An 18,465-nucleotide genomic window follows, 5' to 3' on the forward strand; every position below is an offset into this window, starting at 1 on the left:
TAACATGGATAATCCACAAAGGACCAGTTGGACCTCACCAGTCCTCCCAGTCTTCAGTAAAAATAATTTTTTTCTCACAGATGGTTAGTCATTTATTAGAGCAATCGTTAAAAACCAATGCAAATGACTTGTTTTTTCATATATTAATATATTATTAATTATATTAATACATAGTGATACTGTCTTTGGGTAATTTAGTATTTTAGTAATTCTAAACTTTTTAAACTGATGTGTGAAACTGCTGAAGGCTGCTTTAATGTAAAGTGCAGCCTGCCCACCTGGATCACATGAAGTACTTATCAGAGGCTACGTTTTTTTTTCCTCAGAGGGGAAGTGCGTTTCAGAATGTCCGGATGGTTTCTACGGCGATGAAGACTCCAATAACTGCGAGGAGTGTCACTCGGACTGTGTGACATGTAGCGGCCCCGAGGACGAGGACTGTCTGTTGTGTGAGGAGGGAAAGGCGCTAGAAAATGGAGAGTGTGTGTCTGACCATGAGGTCTGTCCCATTAAGACCTTTCTCAGCGGTGAGACTAATACTTGTATTCCACTAATCCATCTGTCTGCCCATAATGAATCAGGGATTTGGGCACTTTCACAGGAGCAGAAAAGAAATCTTGGAGGGTAATTGGTCTGTGTGCCACTGTCCCTGAACTCTGTACCAACTTAAGTACCCAAAAACAGAATGCATGTCAGCCAGACACAGAATTAGAAATAATTGATTGTGTGCGTTGAACATTTTGTTCCCTTCGCAAATTAGTTTGACAGACCTTAAACAATGTATGGTAATTAGTTTGAGGCAAGACATCTTAATTATTAGAAACTTAAATAACTCTGAGAAAAGTGCATAGGTTAATACAAAGATTGAAAACGAGCACGGGGAAATAAAGTTATTCTCAAACTTTAAATCTGAGCAGTGACAAAGCTCAATTTAAGTTTCAAATGAGTACTCGTTTTAGGTTTTAAGTCTTCGATAGCTTAGATAAGTTAGACAGATGAGTAATGTATCATCTGTTGAATCTAAATAAAAAGCAAAAGGACAAGTAAGGGTTTATCCATGATTATGTTGGAATTAGTTTTTCCCCACTTTGTGTGAACTGTAGCCGGCACCTCTGGCTGACTTCTAGCATGGTAAATGGTATGTCATCCAGATATGGGCCAGGCCTGGCGTAGATGGCACTGTTTATGTGATGGCATGCCATATCTGTCCCGATTGTGGTTTGGTTTATGTGGCCCAGGCTCATAGAAAACAGGTCTGGCCTGGACCTGGCATCAAGCTGGCACTTCTGACTGACTGATGTCATGGCAGAGTGTAAACCAGACGTGGGCCAGGTCAGGCAGTGATGTTCCTATGTGTTCCTATTTTCCTATTTTAGTTAGAAGACCCAAATGCCATGTTGCAATACTATACTGCTATAGTAGCCAACGTTTCAAATGCAGGTTTCTGAGTGTACACTTTATCCAAAACCTAGTGAGGGTTTACTCATGTTTACCACTGGGTGGCTGTAGTTCAGGAGGTAGAACAGGTCACCTACTGATCGGAAGCTTAGTGGTTCAATCCCTGGTTCCTTCAGTCTGCATGTCAAGAGTGTGAATATGTATGAATGTAGTTAGGAAGCACTCAGTTTAGACAAAGTGTGTGATTGGGTGAATGTTGTATAGAGTACTTTGAGTAATCCACGAGAGTAGAAAGCGCTATATAAGAATCAGTCCATTCACTGTCTGAACAGAGTGTTGTCATGTTACTTTTGCGTTATTATGTTCCGGCACATGTTGTAATTACATGGCTTTATTAAGGTACACATTAGGCTGACATCGGAGGCCAGAGCTGAAACTGTTCTGGGCCAGCACAGGGCCAGCAGTGTGTCTGCAACTGGCCCGTGGCTGCACACAACTTACACATGGCCCACATACCGCAAAGAATGACGGCCCTTTGGTGGCCCAAACCAGGTTTGCCAGAGGTAATCAACACATGGGCCAGCACAGGACCACCAGTGTCTCTGCAACTGGCCTTGTGCTGGCCCATGTGTGGGCCACCTCTGGCAAACCAGATCTGGGCCACCAAAGGGCCGTCATTCTTTGCGGTATGTGGGCCATGTGTAAGCACATTGTGTGGTCCAGATCCGGGCCATACCAATTTTGCTATGTGGGATGTTGTGATCGAGGCATTTCAGTCAAAAGTAGAAGCTATGAAAGATTACTAAGCATACAAACTGACCACAGAACACAGATTTGCTGGGTCTGTCAAATAGTATAAAAGTTTCCAGGAAATTGGGATGAGAACTGTAGAAGTCACTGACAGTAAATAGTAATATTTTGACATTTTTACTGTTCAGACATGACCTAAAAATCTATTGAATTAAAACATCTTTGTAGATGTTTTAAGAGTTTGGACAGTGTTAGCCTCACCAGCTTCAAAGATGGTAGCTGTTTCAGTTTCACCAAGTCACCCAGTTGTGCTAATAAGCTGGTAGCTCAAGTTTTATATAATATATAAACTGTTTGAATTAGACTAAACGCAATATTCTAGCTTCCAGCGCATACACTTGTTGGCCACTTTTAGGTACACATCTACACATGTTTAAATATCTGTAACTGCTTATTAAAGCAGATATCAAATCTGCAACTCGGTGGATTTAGGCATATATAGACGGTCAAGATGACCTGCTGAAGGTCAAACTAAGCATCAGAATGGGGAAGAAAGCTGTTTTAAGTCACTTTGAATGCATCATGCTTGTTGGTCCCAGACTGAGTTCACCTTCATTACTGAGAAGTGCTGTAGCCTGTTTGAGCATTGTTGCTGGTCAAGTGTCCAGCCCAGTACTAGCGAGTAAGCCTAATAAACTGTCCGATGAGTCTATAAGAAGATTGGCAACCATTCTCTGAGGTTTCAAGTGATTAAAACGTAATTTTGTTAACAAACACTTTCAGTACATGAATGAAGTTTTTCGGGCAGAATAACAAAATACACCTGGTTCTGGGTCAGTTTGCGTCTGTTATGTGTTGTGTTGTTAGATGACACTTTATGATGATTGTAGTGTTGTTGCCCTCCAGATGGGGAGTGCGAGGACTGCCACCCATCCTGTGAGTCCTGCGCTGGACCGGAGAAGAACCAATGTACAAAATGTGCAAAAGGTTTGTCACTGGTTTATTGTTTTTAAGCTGTTTCAGACCTCAGCAGCTTGCTGTCTGAGCTCTGAGCTAACAATGATGACGTTCATCTTTTGTTATTTGTCCTTCAGGGCGATTTTTGACCACGCAGCAAACATGTGTGTTAAAGTGTCCGGGGGGCTTCATTGCCAGTCAGCTGAGCGGTGTGTGCGAGGCGTGCCCTGCAGGTTGTTTGCAGTGTGTGGGCGCTCAGCACTGCATCCGCTGCCAGAGTGCTCGCAAAGCTCAGTTGTTCCTACAGGATGGGCAGTGTGTTCAAGAGTGTGTGAGGTCAGGAGGTCGATCCTATTGCTGCTATCTTCTAAATGTCACACAAGATGTTTGAGGCACGTCTTCTGGCGAGCCAAAAATAAATGTCAGAAGATGCCTGTGATTTTGACATTTCCTACGTGATGTTCTATTAAATTTTTTATGTACTTAAAGCCAGAACCCTATATTGATCTTGCTGAAGCTCCAAGCTATGAAGCTTCATTTAAACTTTCTGACCATGTGACCTTTTTTTACTATTTGCTAAGTGGCCTCCTTTACCAGTACATGTTATTCCTACATGGTTTGCAGCAAGAACAAAGCGAATAACAGAATAAATACAAACCTAATGGAAAGTATATTTTAAGTGTGCTGCCCTGCGTTTTCTACCTGTCCATCAAGCTCTGTGTTGCTTCCAATAGGGGCTTTCCTGCAGGCCAGGTTTGTCATAGCTGTGCACCTGGCTGTGCATCTTGTGCGAGGAATGCTACCCACTGCCTCAGCTGTGAAGAACCTCTTCTCCTACACAAGCACCAGTGTGTAGACAAGTGTCCTCCAGCACACACTGTGCAGGAGAGAGAATGCCAACCCTGCCCCTCAGCCTGCCAGGAGTGCGACCCACTCGGCGTTTGCACAGGTACTGAAATGCAATGCAAACTACGACAAATTCAGCTGTAGGAGCTTTTTCAGTCTTCCGCTTTTAGCTCTTTCTGTGCTTTTACTATTCTTTTGTCAGCATATATGACTGACTCCATATGATTACCAGCAGCATTACAACACAGCAAGCATTATGCATGATTCCTTTTTTTTTTCTTTTCTTTTTTTTCTTTCGCCTGTCCCATTTGGTGTTTTAGCCATCAGAATTGTTGTCTGAAGACCAACAAGGATACCCAATGGATTTACTTTGCCAAATGGATCATCGTGGCATTGCCGTATTGGTCCATTTGGTCGATCTTTGTTTTTATTATTTATTATATTTTATTTTCAGATGTTACAGACGGGACAGACATGAGTGAGAGATAGGAAAGGGAGAAAGAAAGAGGAAGGAAAGGAAAAACAGAAGGGGAGAGGGACAGTGAGAAAGGGGGGGAGAAAAAAAAATAAAAATCTCCTGGATCACCTGTTGAGAGAAGAATAGAAAACAAGCAAAAAAAGACAAAAAAACCAAAAAACAAAGCAACATACTAAACACAACACCATCGCATTAATCTAGCTAAGTGTAAACAGCAGTAAATACTAAATATTCAATGTTGTTCTGCAGCACGCAGGACAGATGTGCTTCGAAGTAGCAACCAAGAAAGGTGTAATTTGGGTCTACGAGCAGTGAACACCCGTGTGCATACCTGTGTGGATCCGCGCGCTTGTATTCCAAAGGTTTCTCCATGTAACGATCTGCTAGGGAGTGTGGGGGGGCCACAGCCCCGTCCTCCAGGGTGTGAAGCAGGTATGGAGGAGATCAAAACTCCAGACATCCGGAGGCCCCCAGAACACAAGAAACCATGGAAGACCAACAGAGGGGCAGCCGCGCCACTGTCCCAGTAAGAGCTGAGGAGAGTCCCAGATGAGGGTTCACTCAGCAGCCGCGGAGCAGAAGTCAGGGGGAGTTGCAGTGACGCGCCCGTGAGCTCCGCCGGCAGCTCACGGGTGCCTGAGTGACCGAGCCCCAGGCCGAGAGGCCGGGGGCACCCCACCCCCGAAGGGGCCCGAGCGAGCCCCAGGCTCCAGGCCCCGATAAGCGGCCGCCAAGGAGTGAGCCGGTGTGTACCTGGACGCCCACCCCCAGACACAAAGAACCACCAACGCACCGACACCTGAGGGAGTCCGCCACCGGCAGGGGAAGTGGTGGTAGGTGGAGATAGGCCTCCAAACCTTGGAGGGCCTGAGATGTCCCCAGAGAGGTGGCGTCTGATACCCAACCTGACATATAGACACAGACATACAGGCACACACAGACACAAACATCCATTCCCCCCCTCATGCTCTCATATGCACTCACTCCACACTCAACCAACGTGGAGACAGACATAAAGAGGCGCTGTACACACGATCACACTCCCCAAGCGTACTCTACAAACCGGGTCTAGGTACCCTTGCCCCTGGAGGGGGGAACTGCACCCAGACCCAGGTGGTGTTACCCTTTTCCCTGCGGTGGGGAGAGGCAGACCACCCCGACTCCGTAGCAGCAGGGAGGCCCCACACTCCAGACCGCAGTCGGACGGCCAACTCCTCCTAGCCCTCCCGCTCCAGCAGGCCGCAGAGAATGATTCCTGTACAGCATGTTCTTTACAACTATAAGCATTTATTTTTTCCTAAAGCATTACTATGGGGTTGCCATTTAGTTCAATACTTTAAATAACTATTGGAGTGCAGTACAATTTCAAACACATCGTCACAATTCCCCCAGGTTGATTTGTGCAATCACATGGGAAAAAAAGTGCACCACCTTTAAGTTTAATGTTTTATTTATCGGGGCATAATTTAAAAAAAACTTCATAATAAAGAGTGAATAATTTTCCATATAGCTGTATCAGTCTCTCACATTGTTGTGGAGAAATTTACATTACATTGTTGCTTTCATTTATTAGGGTTTGTTTATGTTTCTGTCATCAAATTTCAGTTGAGATGTGGTTTTTGGCCGAACTATTGCAACACCGGGATCCAATTCAGTTTTACTTATATAGCTCAAGGTGCTTTATATTCTCATCCTTTTCAGTCATTTTTTGTAGATGTGCCGCTGTGCTTGGGATCATTGTCCTGTTGCATGGCCTATCAAGTTTTTTTGTATTTTGTCTGAGTGTTGCACAGTCTGACCTTAGGGTAAATTTGCTGCAGCATCCACTCCTGGGAGGACTGTGTTGAATGTTTTTTCCATTTGTGAATGATCCTTCTCGATGCAGAGTGATGCACTTGAAGTTGTTTGGAAAGGGCTTTACAGCCCTTCCCTGAATGATGGGCAGCAACAATTGCTTCTCTAAGGTCATTTTTGTTGCTGTAGACTTTCCTGCTTGTCGTGTGTTAACACACATCTGAATGCTCCAGACCAGCTGCCAAAACCTTTGATTTTATAGAAGATAGAAGGTAGTTTTTGTGTCATCTCTCAGACAAACAATCATTAATTACCTCTACCCCAACATTGTCTTTTTTTCCTATGCAACTTTATAGAGTTTTATAGCTGTTTCGATTTCACCAAGTCACCCCAAAGTTGACTAAATAGCAAAGTAGTTTAGTTATCTGTTGAGAACTGAACTCAGTAGATGGTGGAGACCAAAACAGAGGTAAAAATGTGGGTACATTGCACTTTTAATCAGCTGATGATCAGAAATATGACTCCAAATGATTAATCGTTTGTATCAAAAAATTTAGCATACTCAGAGTTTCACTTACCCTAACACCAGCAATCCAGCTCAGCCATTGCACAAATCTGTCTGTGAGCTCATGCACAGCTTGTGCACATGAAGAAAGCAGTGTTGCTAGCACGACCAGTCGCAAACCACGGACAAAGTCTGTTGGCAGTAAGCAAAAGACCTAAATTAAAAGCAACACACTGGCTGCAGCCAAAGCAGCAGTATGTGAGCGAGGAATAGCACTGTACGGTATGTTTGATTTTTTTTCTCTCTCTCTTTTTTTAAGAGCTCTATGAATGTGTGTCTGTTTCATGTGCTGCTGTCAGTAAGCGAGGCAGGAATCTCGCTCTATAATGCCAATTAAATGCCAGGAAAGAAAGGTGGCAAACAATGCCGACTGTGTCACTTAAAAGCTGTAACCCCATCAGCGGCAACCCTGACAGAATAAGGCTGATAGAATTAGACTTGCTCCCAGATGTGTTAAACTCATGTCAGAAATAAAAATAATAATTCAAGCACACAATAAGCTTACTTGAAACCTTTTCAAACAAATTTTCTAAGGGCAACATGTACAAGGTTTAGACTCTGTGTGTCTGTGGATGCCTTCTTCTCATTTCTCAGGTTCCTCACCTCCTCTCCTCGTGCTCCTCACAGAGATTTGGGAGGAGAGAAAGAGACACGAGGAGAGGCATCCTCGCGTCAGAGCTATCATTTTAAAGTGATCAATTAATCTTGACACGTGACACAGCTCCATCATCTTTCTATTGTTTTGTTAAAGCCTCCTGTTTAATGAACAGGGCTCATGACAACACAGTTCTACTTTTAATGGAATTTACAGCATAGCACAATGTCACAAGATGTACCTTTTTTAAATTATTTTATCATAGAACAGATGTTGAAGGGCAGGCATTGGATCGCACATTTGATCACCCTAAAAGGCTAAAATGAGTTGTGAACACAAAGGACTAGTGGGTGCAGTGTCCTCATCAGACCCTGGTTTGTGTATTCCAGCTGTGCCGCGCCTCACGTGCAAAAATAGAAGCAGCCGACAGACTGATGAGACTGAGGGAGAGGCGGGGCTATAAATACCCAGAGAATAGGTACAAATAATGAACACAGGTGTAACCAACCTGAGCCTTGATACACAAAACGCACATAAACGAAACACGGGCAAAACATGAACACTTAAACGGGAGAATCAGTTGAATACGGACCAAACCATGGCTGATAACATTGATCCTTGTCTGTTGAATAACAGTTGCTGATTTGCTTGTCTTCACATGTTGAAAAAAAAAATCTGTTAAAGTACATCCAGCACTGATGACAGGGCTCTGATCCTTATGCATGCAGTAAATCCTTCCTGCATTTACGAGTGTTCTTGGCACAGGCTGTGAGGAGTATCACTTTCTCCACGAGGGCCTGTGCATGCTGGACTGTCCGGAGAGGTTCTTTGAGGACAAAGAGCAAGGGAGGTGTTTGCAGTGCCACCTGGACTGCGCTTTGTGCGACGGGCCAAACAGCAACGACTGTGACGCCTGCACGGACGCAGAGGCCACCCTGCACAACGGGGCGTGTCTTGGAGCGTGTCCCTCCCATACCTTTATGGATGGTATAACAGGAGACTGTAAAGGTACGACATTTATCACACAGCAGAAAACACAAATCGTCTGTCTTGTTTTTTGTGAGCAGGACTGATTTGATTTGATCGACTCCCCTCAGCAGCATAAAGTCGTGCCCCTTTATGTTTTTATTTCTTCTTATACACTCTGACCGTCAGTCGTTCAAAGCATGACAAAGACAACCCCATCGCTCCTGAAGTTGATGCTGTGTTTTCTGTCCTGTAGAGCGCCCTTCATACATTTTCTCAATTATATTCTCTGCTATGCCTGAGCGTGTTTCCCGACTGAAATAGCAGCGCTTCTGAGATGGTTAACAGGCAGCTGTCAAACCTTGAAAACAGCAGAGAGATGCCAAAGACAGTTCCCTCGAGAAAGACACACCGCTCTGATTTTGCTATTCAAAAACACAGAAGTGCAAAAATGTTGTAGGCGATGCCCTCTTTTGTTGCTGCTTAAAGTAGCTGCCAACGGAAATGCATCCACTTGCATGTACCTGTGTCTGCTGTGCGGTGAAATGGACAGAGTTTAATTTTGTTGCTGAAAATGTTTTCAAGGGTCATCCTGTAGCTTGAGAACCAAATATGTGGAAACCATTATATTTAATGAAATGTACAGAGCACCAGATCAGCTTAAATGACATTAGTCATCTAAAGGCACTCTGTATTTTAAGTATAAAGATAACAGCGTTATAGATAGAAACCCAATGATCCAATAATCCCCCCTTCAGCAAGCACTTGGTGGCAGACGGGCGAAAAACAAAACAAAAAAAAAGTCCCTTTAAAAGGAAGAAACCTCCAGCAGCACCAAGCTCAGGGTGGGAGGGTGGCCATCTGCTGTGACCGGCTGGAGGGGGGGGGGGGGGGGGGGGAAGGGGAAAGGGAAGAGAGGAGAGAAGAGCACAGAGAGATGATAAACAACAAACAGACTTTAGCAGAACTTCACAAGAGAGAAAAACAAAGAACAGTGGCATGCAAATAGATGAGGAGAGAAGACTCAAGGACGGTTCAGGGTCATCTGATCTATAACTCTGAGCTTTATCAAAAGAGAAATAAACAAAAGAGCAACATTTTACTCATAATTTAAAAAGAGAGAGAGTATTTGTCTCCCAAACTCAAGCTCCAAGCTTCTTCTGCCTCTGCAGATGGCAGCCCCTCCCTGAGCCTGGTTCTGAGGTTTCTTTCTGTTAAAAGGGAGTTTTTCTTTCCCACTGTCGCCACTAACTGCTTGTACATAGAGGGTCATCTGATTGTTGGGGTTTTCTCTCTATTCTCTCTGCAGTTCCTAAGGTCTTGTATTTTAGAAAAATTTACAGTATTTTTCATATATATATATATATATATATATATATATAGTACAATACATGGCTTAATGTATGTATATAAGGTTAAAATAAGGTTATTTTATTAAATAATCTCATTCTGAGGTGGGGAACCTTTTCAGATTTGTCTGAGTCTGTATGGAAAGACACGCTTAAGTAAAACATTATATAACATTGTCATTGCAGGACTTTTACTTGTAAAACATATTTTGGCACTTAGTCCTGGCATGGTATTTTTTTTTTATTCTTCTGCCTAATATGATTATAGTTTGGTGTCAAACTATATTAAAATGATATAGATATCAAGTCGAGATGGAACATTGATACTATCCTACTAAATTACTTCCTAATTCTGTTTCCAGACTGCAATACATCATGTCTCACGTGCTTTGGACCTCATGCTAGCTCCTGCACCAGCTGCAGAGAGGGTCAGATGCTGGATGGTAACAGCCAGTGCATTCCATCAGCCAGTAAGTGCTCGCCTCACCAGTACATAGACCAGCACGGGGAATGCCATCCGTGTCACAAATACTGCTACAGGTGTTCGGGTCCTGGCAAAACCCACTGCCTGAGCTGCAACCCAAGACATCTCCTGCTCAGTGAGTCGAGTTCTTTTTTTTTCTTCTTTTTTTTGGTAGAGCTAGTGATTTCTCTCAAGGCTGTGTGTCCTGGAAAGCTTGTCAGGCATCTGCGATGTTTGCTTAGCCCCCGTGATCGTGTGTTTGTTGGTACAGATGGCACCTGTGTGGATCAATGCCCAACAGGCTACTACGAGCAGGAGTCTGGGCAGAAATGCGAACCCTGCCACGCTTCTTGTAAGTCCTGTGTTGGAAAGCACAACCACGAGTGCCTCACATGTAAAGCCCACCTATTTCGAGAGGGCAAAGAATGCGTGGAGACCTGCCAGCACAGGTAGTTTAACCTGCCCCCCGTCCTTCTGCTGCTCATCCATCATATTATCACATTAAATGCAGTTAGACAGTGTAGCCGTTAACGAAAAAAGATCAGCATATTCACACAAATAGGTTACGGACACTGAACCGTTGCTCTTTAATTACATGGACAGGGTGCAATATGGAGGTACAAGCTAATTTGGTCAGACATTTAAATAGCCTATAAAAGGCTAATAATACTTTATTTTTGAGGGAGTAGGCGGTGATTAGGAGTCAAATTAATGTACCGTTAAACTGATATGCAGCTAAATACTCACTCAGAAAACACAAACAGGATATAAAGACTGTACAGACCAGCATGCAGACAATGCAGCATTGCCTAGCAATGCAAGAGTAATATTTGTTTTCTTTTTCTACTCTATTACGTTAGTATTTATAGATGTCTATGGCTAAATGTGAGTCTGAGTAAAGATATTTCCTTTGAGGAATAGCAAAGCTCTAATCTCATTTCTTTTAATTGAATGCAGTCTGTGATAACTTTTGACCATCTGTCCATCCTCTAGTCACTATGGAAACACTGCCTCAAGAATGTGTGAAAAGTGTGACCCCAGTTGTGGTGAGTGTATTAGCGATGAGGAGAACGGCTGCCTGAGCTGCGCTCCGGGCCTCATTTATTTGCGGAAACAAGGCCGTTGTCTCGCCTCATGCCCTCAAGGATACTACCATGACACTGTGCACAGGACCTGCGAGCACTGCCACGCCAGCTGCAGAACCTGCTCAGGTACAAGTGTCAGGAAAAGCTTCATGTATTGCATACACACACACACACACACACACACACACACACACACACACACACACACACACACACACTCATAATATTTTGATTATACTATTTTTTCTCCATGTCAATAGCTATATAATCATTGGAGACTATGAAATGTGGTGAAAGTAACATTAAAAATGTTACAGACAGATGTATAGTACTGTAGATCACAGACTGTACATTAAAGATGTAAAGCCACCCAGACATCACCTGTTTATTTAAGCAGTGGTTAGCAAGCTGCACCCACAGACACAGACACCTGCTTTTTAATCTGACTACAAATAAAATGTTAGAATTTTATTCACCACAACTGAAGCACAGACTTCTTGTTAATAGTACAATTAACTGCACAGCAGGTGATGGTATTTGTCACTTAATTACATTAAAATGCAACAGAGGACACTCTACTTCAATAAGCAAATGTGAGGAGTAATTAGCATCTATGTAAATGCTGCCCACTAAAAATGATATCATATATCACTTTTAATGAGTGAGATGATAAAAAATAAAGTAAAAAAATGTAAAGAAACCAGTGTTGCCATATATACTATGAAGCCTGTTAAACTATGAATTATTTACTACTGCAGTTAGTGTATGTGTGTCAAAAATAAGGCCCAGGTGGCAGAATCAGCCAGGCAAAGACTCTAATCCAGCCCACTGACTGGCTTTTGAAAGCCGGAAGGTATACATTTTGGACTTTTAACTGTATTGTCACAAGCTTAGCAGCTTTGATTACAATTAAATGACTACACAGTTTAAATTATGCTCTCTCGGGGATTAAATATATACTTCTTCTTTACACTGACAGAAAGGAGAGCTTCACTGGTCCAGTCTCCTTAACATCAGAGTGGGCTGTATGTGGCCGACAATGAAAAACTGTTTTGACATCCCTGTTATAAACATAATAACGTGCCATAATTAACCCTCGCGAGTTTGAGAGTGAATAATTCTCACAACATCATGGACCAAAGTTTTAACTGTGATTGATTCAATGAGTGAATCATCCAGCCTTGGTGCATAACTGCAGTGTAGCATTTTAAATAAGAAGCTGTAGTAGTTTTTTTTTTCCTTTGGGGGGGTGAGTCTCCTGTAAAACATGACACTCCGAATCATTTCTTTTTTATTTTGTTAATGGTAGTTTTCACTCAGTGCTTGGCACCTTACTGAAAAGTTGCTTGGCTCAGAAATGGCTCAGATCGTTCGCCCTACGCTGTGTCATCTTTTCTGTCACAGGAACACGACTGCTGAGAGTGAAAGTCAGTTTCTGATTTGATTGTTTTTTGCGCTGTAGGCAGTTTCAAGATTCAGCACTAAAATCAGAAGGGGAGGAGGAATTTTTATATTTTTCTTTATACTCCCACCATGCAAATCACACTCTGCTCACACACCTCACAGCTGTGAAAAAGAAAGGCCAAAAACATTTTTGTGCCAATTTGTAAACATGCTTTTTAAAACTGTAAAGGACAGCTTAAACCAGCCATTAGCAGCCATTCAGTTACAGTGGTGTGAAAAAGTGTCTGCCCCCTTCCTGTTTTCTTTTTATGTTTGTCACACTTAAATGTTTAAGATCAAAAAAAGACACAAAATGCAGTTAACAAATAAGGTGTTTATTATTAAGGGAAACATTCCAAACCTACGTAGACCACAAGTGACTGCTGTGCACGAATTTTGCCGCACTCATCTTTGCAGGATTGTCGTAATTCAGCCACGCTGGAGGGTTTTCGAGCAGGGTTTTTTAAAAGTCATGCCATAGCAAGTGCCCCACCTGAATGGGACACACACCTTCCAAAAAGTTCAATTTTTGTCTTGTCGGTCCACAGAGTGTAAGAGATTACAGGATGACCCCAACCTCAACAACAGGACCAGTCTCAGCATCGACCAAGTGTGTTTGCTTTTGGAACTGTCTTCATTCCACCTACTTCACATGCAAGGGTCAGTTCTACAGGCAGAAACATGGGTGTGCCATGGGCTCCCCAGTTTCACCCATTTGGCCAATTTGTACATGGAAGAAGTGGAAAAGAGGGCTTTGCTATCCTACCCTGGAACACCACCAAGTCATTGGTTCAGATATGTGGATGACACCTGGGTGAAAATCAAATCTCAGGACCTACCGCAATTCACGGATCACATTAACTCGGTGGACCGACACATCAAATTCACCAGGGAGGATATGAAAAGTGGCAGGTTAGCCTTCTTAGACTGTGAGATTTCCATCAGTAATGGGGGACATTTAAAAGCTGTTGTGTACCGTAAACCTACACATACGGATCAGTATTTAAGCTACAGCACAGAGCAAACACCATCCCCACAGACACACCAGAACATCACATCAAGAAGGCCCTGAGTAAATGTGGTTATCCCAGCTGGTCTTTTGTCAAAGCTGGGAAGGCGCCTAAAGAAAGCTCCAGCCGATCCAGGAGAGAAGGACAACTGCTGCCCAAGCGAAAACCTGTAGTGATCCCGTACGTGTCAGGAGTATCGGAGCATTTGAGATGCATTTTTTCTAAACACCAAGTCTCTGTGGCTTTTAAACCCCAAAACACGCTGCGCCAAAAACTGGTCCACCCCAAGGATCGGGTCCCCCGACACAAACAGAGTAACATAGTGTACGCTGTTAAGTGCCAGGAGGATTGCCAGGATTCATACATCAGGGAAACCAAACAACCTCTGGCGAAGCGGATGGCACAACACAGAAGAGCTATCTCGTCAGGCCAGGACTCTGTGGTCTATTTACACCTACAGGCCAGTGGACACTCTTTCAAGGATGAGGATGTACACATCCTGGACAGGGAGGAAAGCTGGTTTGAGTGCGGAGTCAAGGAGGCCATTTACGTGAAAAGGTAAAGACCATCTCTGGATCGAGGAGAGGGCCTAAGGGTACATCTGTCACCATCTTACAATGCTGTGATTGCAGCCATTCCACAGCTCTCTGTGAATGGTACTCATGGCCATTGATCAGTGGTTGTTGATCAACCAGCCCATTGTTCCTTCAGTGGTGCTGGTTTCACTCATTATGCAAATGTACTGTTTATAAGATTGGGGAAACCTGCAGTCAGCTGAGGCTGAAGAAGTCACTTGGATGAGTGACAAAATGTTTCTCCCACTGAAAACGCCACGTCTAGATGAACAGAATCAACTTTTGGAGGTCCACAGAGTATTTTCCCAAAAGTCTTGGGGATCATCAGGATGTTTTCTGGCACAAAAGAGACAATCCCTTATATTCCTTTTGCTCAGTAGTGGTTTTTGTCTTTGAACTGTGCAGTGCAGGCCATTTAAGCCAGGTCTCTTTCATATGATGGAGCCATGAACCCTGACCTTAGTCATGTGAGCCCTGCAGTTCTGTAGATGGTGTTCTGGGATCTTTTGTGACCTCTTGAATGAGTTGTTGCTGTGCTCGTGGAGTGATTTTAATGGGCCAGCCAAACGGCATGATGTCCGGCTTTTGAGAATCTTCTGATCTGCTCCACTTTGTCAACCAGGTCCTAATTTAGTGATTTCTTGATGAACAGCTGTGGCAGTAATCAGGCCTGGGTGTGGAAACATAGTTTATTTTCAGAAACTGAAAATGAACTCATTGTTTCACACAGCGCCGTGTAGGTTTAGAAGGGGGCAAACCCTTTTTTACACCACTGTGAGTGCAGTTTTTGCTACTTCAACCTTGAGTACCTGGATTAAATTGTTTATAAAAGAATAATGCAAACATTTGAACTTTAAGTTAAATTAAAGAAGGTGGCTGGTGATATTAAAAGTTTGACACAGCATTTTAAGCATTTTTTTGACAGTAATAAAAACACAGAAAATCATCAGGCTAACCCTTTACATTGTCATGTACCTACAGGAAAACTTCCCGAGTCCTGTGACTCCTGCTACCCTGGTTACCTGCTGTCATATGGCAGGTGTGAGTCCATATGCGATAAAGGCCAGCATCCCATAATAAAGGTACCAGCATTTTTAATTTCACAAATATTAACTTTTCATTAAAAAATTAAAAAAACACAAGTACATGTCGTTCAGCAAAATAATTACTTTGAATGCTTTGGCCCCAGGTATCACATAATGTAATTCAGACTGGGTTATTACTGCACCAGGAGAAATCTCAAACATCACAGCGAAAATTATTACTGTGTCACAATTTCTAAATAAACCTCGCAGCTCATGCTGTGAAGCTGTTGATTGAAATTGTTGGACAGGTAGATGAATGTTAATTGACTGTGCTGAGAGGCTGGTTGCGCTTTTATTCAGCATTTTAAAAAAAACTTTTGGAAGCAAAGAATCAGTAGTTATGATGCAAAAATGCTGTAGCTCTGAGTCACCCCTGTCCTTCATCAGGGTTCAAGCCACTCGTGTGAAGACTGTGATAGTTCCTGCCTGGAGTGTCGGGGACCCGGTCCGTCCAACTGCACAGTGTGTTCTGCTCAGGCTATTTTAGAGGCTGGAGGGCGCTGTCTACTTTGTTGCCACCACGAAGATGAAGAGGAAGACACCAAAACCCAGCAGCAAGACTGTTGTAACTGCACAGAGACACGGGGTAGGCTGAACTTCTATCTTGTATGCTGAGAGTTATCATTGTGTTCAGGTTGTAATTTTCTTCCTTAACTCTTTCTTCCCTTGCACGTCTGCTAGAATGTGAGCAGTTTGTGTCATATTTCACGCCTGCTTCCAGAATAAAACAACTGGGAATGGGAACTGTGCATCAGAAGTTAGTGAGAATGATCTCTTCCTACACCGCCTGCTGAGGAAGAACCCAGAACCTATTTAATGGTTGTTATTGATATATTGGGGTGGGTACAGAGGCGGTCCTCTTGGGGGAAAGAGTTAAACTAATAAAGTCTTACAGGTAGGGAGGGAAGATGTTTAGATTAAACTTATCACATCTCTTGACGAGTAAAGGTTGTGGTTAATTACATTTTTCATTAGCGATCAATCTTTTAATTATTTTTTTTGAAATTACAGCAGTTGATTGATGTCTTGGTCTATAAAATGTCCCCCAGAAAAGAGAGATCCTAAAATAACGACCTCAGATCCTCAGGTTTGAAATGATCAGTTAAAGGTTGGACACTTTTCCCATAATGCAGCTGAGTTGCTATTTCATTTAGTTGTTAAGTAAGAGGAGCTATTGGTTGCAGAATTGTTTTTTCCTCTGCTTATATTACTATTAGGTCAATAAAAGACATATTTATTTGTAATTTCAGTTTTGTGTTTAATAACTGAAAAGCTTGGGCTGAGATCAGATCAGTGTTTTGCTCATTGAAGAATATCCCGTTTTGTTGCTTTGAGAAACTCTTGGGTTGCTTTTGCAGTATGCTTTGGTTCATTATCTAGTTGCGCTGAGAAGCACTGCCCAACACTTGCCTGAATCTAAGCAGAGACTACAGCCCTGTACACTTCACAATTCATCCTGATTGCCTGATCACTTATAAACACTAGTGGCCCGTTCCCACTAGCAGCCAAACATGCCCATGCCATAATTTTTCCGTTGACAGGTAATGTCATATGCTTTGGATCATAAGCTGTTTCTCCAGATTTTGTAGCCTCTTTTAGATGTCTAAACTGGCCTTTTTGTTCTTGAGTGTAACCAGTTGTTTCCACCTTGTTGTAAAACCTCTGTTATGCCTAACTCCCAGAGTGTTCTTAAATAGCTTAGCTGTTGTGAACATGATTTTCTTAACCATGGAAATAACTCTGTCACCATCTCTTTAGTTGTCGTCTGTGATATTTCAGGCTATTTGGTGTTGCGGAGCTGGCCAATACCTCTGCTTTTTAAGATTGCACAATATTGTTGATTTGCCTACTTGTAGTTTTTTATTTGTGTTTTTCAGCTTAATTATGAGCTCGTTCACTTGCCATGGGCCTAGGGCTGGGCGATATGACCCAAAATTCACATCTCGATATTTTTTAGCTGGATGGCGATATATGATATATATCTCGATATTTTTTTTAAGCCATAAGGTAAGAACAAAAAGAGAGTTCTTAGTCAAAGCTGTGTCCCAGATGTCACACAGGCACTTTTATTAACATACAGCACAGATGTACGTGAAGAAATTACTCAAAAATAAATTATCAGCATTTATTAAATAATAATGCTCCATAAATAAAAGAAAACAATGTTGTTTTTGTGCATAACAAAAAGCTCACAATTGTGCAGTCAAAATGTAAACTAAAAGACGCTGAGCATAATAACAAAGACAGATTTCACAGCTGCTCTGTTCCCAACTTGTACTGCGTGACTGACAGCCTGGAGTTTGAACTCTGCTTCGTAATCATGTCTCTTAACAGGTGCCATTTATGGTGCTTATACACACAAAATACGGTAATATTACGTTGAAGCACAGTACGTATCACTCCGCGAGGCTCCGGACTACGGTAGCCGTAATACTCCGACAATCCATCAAGCGGTGCAGCTCCGTAGCTTACCAAAGTTGAACTAGAACATTTCTTGACAGATTGCTGAGCGCTGTGTTCCACATAAAATCGGTTCGCGGTCAGTAAGCACAACCAGAATTCATACAAAAGGCGCACTATTGATTTTGGAGAAAATGAAAGGATTTTAGGCCATGCATGTCGTTAGCGCGGTTAGCTCGCTAACACGTTGACGCCGTCCAGCCCCACGCACGGGGTGATCCGCGGTAACTCGTTAACGGAGATTTGCCGTGTCCATCTTGTCGTTGCCTGCAGGTGAAGCGATGGGGGAGGGGGAGACGCAAGGCCCAGTAACGTTGCATAGAGACAAAAGTGGACGAAAGACAGGCAAACTTGCGGCTCCACAAGTTATAATTATAACGTAACATATACTATATCGATATAAACGATATTGTCACATATGAAAATATATCGATATTTTTTAAAACCTCGATATATCGCCCAGCCCTATATGGGCCTCATTTTTAATATTACAACGGCAAAACTGCAAAAATAGTCCTAACAAACCAAACAAATTATGGATTTAACTGTAAAATCTGCATTTAATTGAACCATTATCTTTAACGCTGCTGAAACAGAAACAGCATTTTCTGCTGAAAATTTAGTAGACCAGCTCTGACTATGAGTT

At 42.7% G+C, this 18,465-nt stretch overlaps 1 protein-coding gene across 1 annotated transcript in view; it reads left to right on the plus strand.

Annotated features, from left to right (window-relative positions):
• pcsk5a (proprotein convertase subtilisin/kexin type 5a) overlaps window positions 1-18,465 on the plus strand; it is a 40,564-nt gene that overhangs the window by 20,487 nt on the left and 1,612 nt on the right. The window contains exons 27-36 of the mRNA XM_026173484.1: window positions 327-527; window positions 3,055-3,135; window positions 3,243-3,441; window positions 3,840-4,054; window positions 8,149-8,391; window positions 10,061-10,297; window positions 10,433-10,610; window positions 11,155-11,372; window positions 15,256-15,356; window positions 15,747-15,945. Of these exons, the coding sequence (XP_026029269.1) occupies window positions 327-527; window positions 3,055-3,135; window positions 3,243-3,441; window positions 3,840-4,054; window positions 8,149-8,391; window positions 10,061-10,297; window positions 10,433-10,610; window positions 11,155-11,372; window positions 15,256-15,356; window positions 15,747-15,945 (1,872 nt within the window). The remainder of the gene's footprint in view (window positions 1-326; window positions 528-3,054; window positions 3,136-3,242; window positions 3,442-3,839; window positions 4,055-8,148; window positions 8,392-10,060; window positions 10,298-10,432; window positions 10,611-11,154; window positions 11,373-15,255; window positions 15,357-15,746; window positions 15,946-18,465) is intronic.

The sequence above is a fragment of the Astatotilapia calliptera genome, chromosome 7, assembly GCF_900246225.1.
Source record: "Astatotilapia calliptera chromosome 7, fAstCal1.2, whole genome shotgun sequence".
Lineage (NCBI taxonomy): Eukaryota > Metazoa > Chordata > Actinopteri > Cichliformes > Cichlidae > Astatotilapia > Astatotilapia calliptera.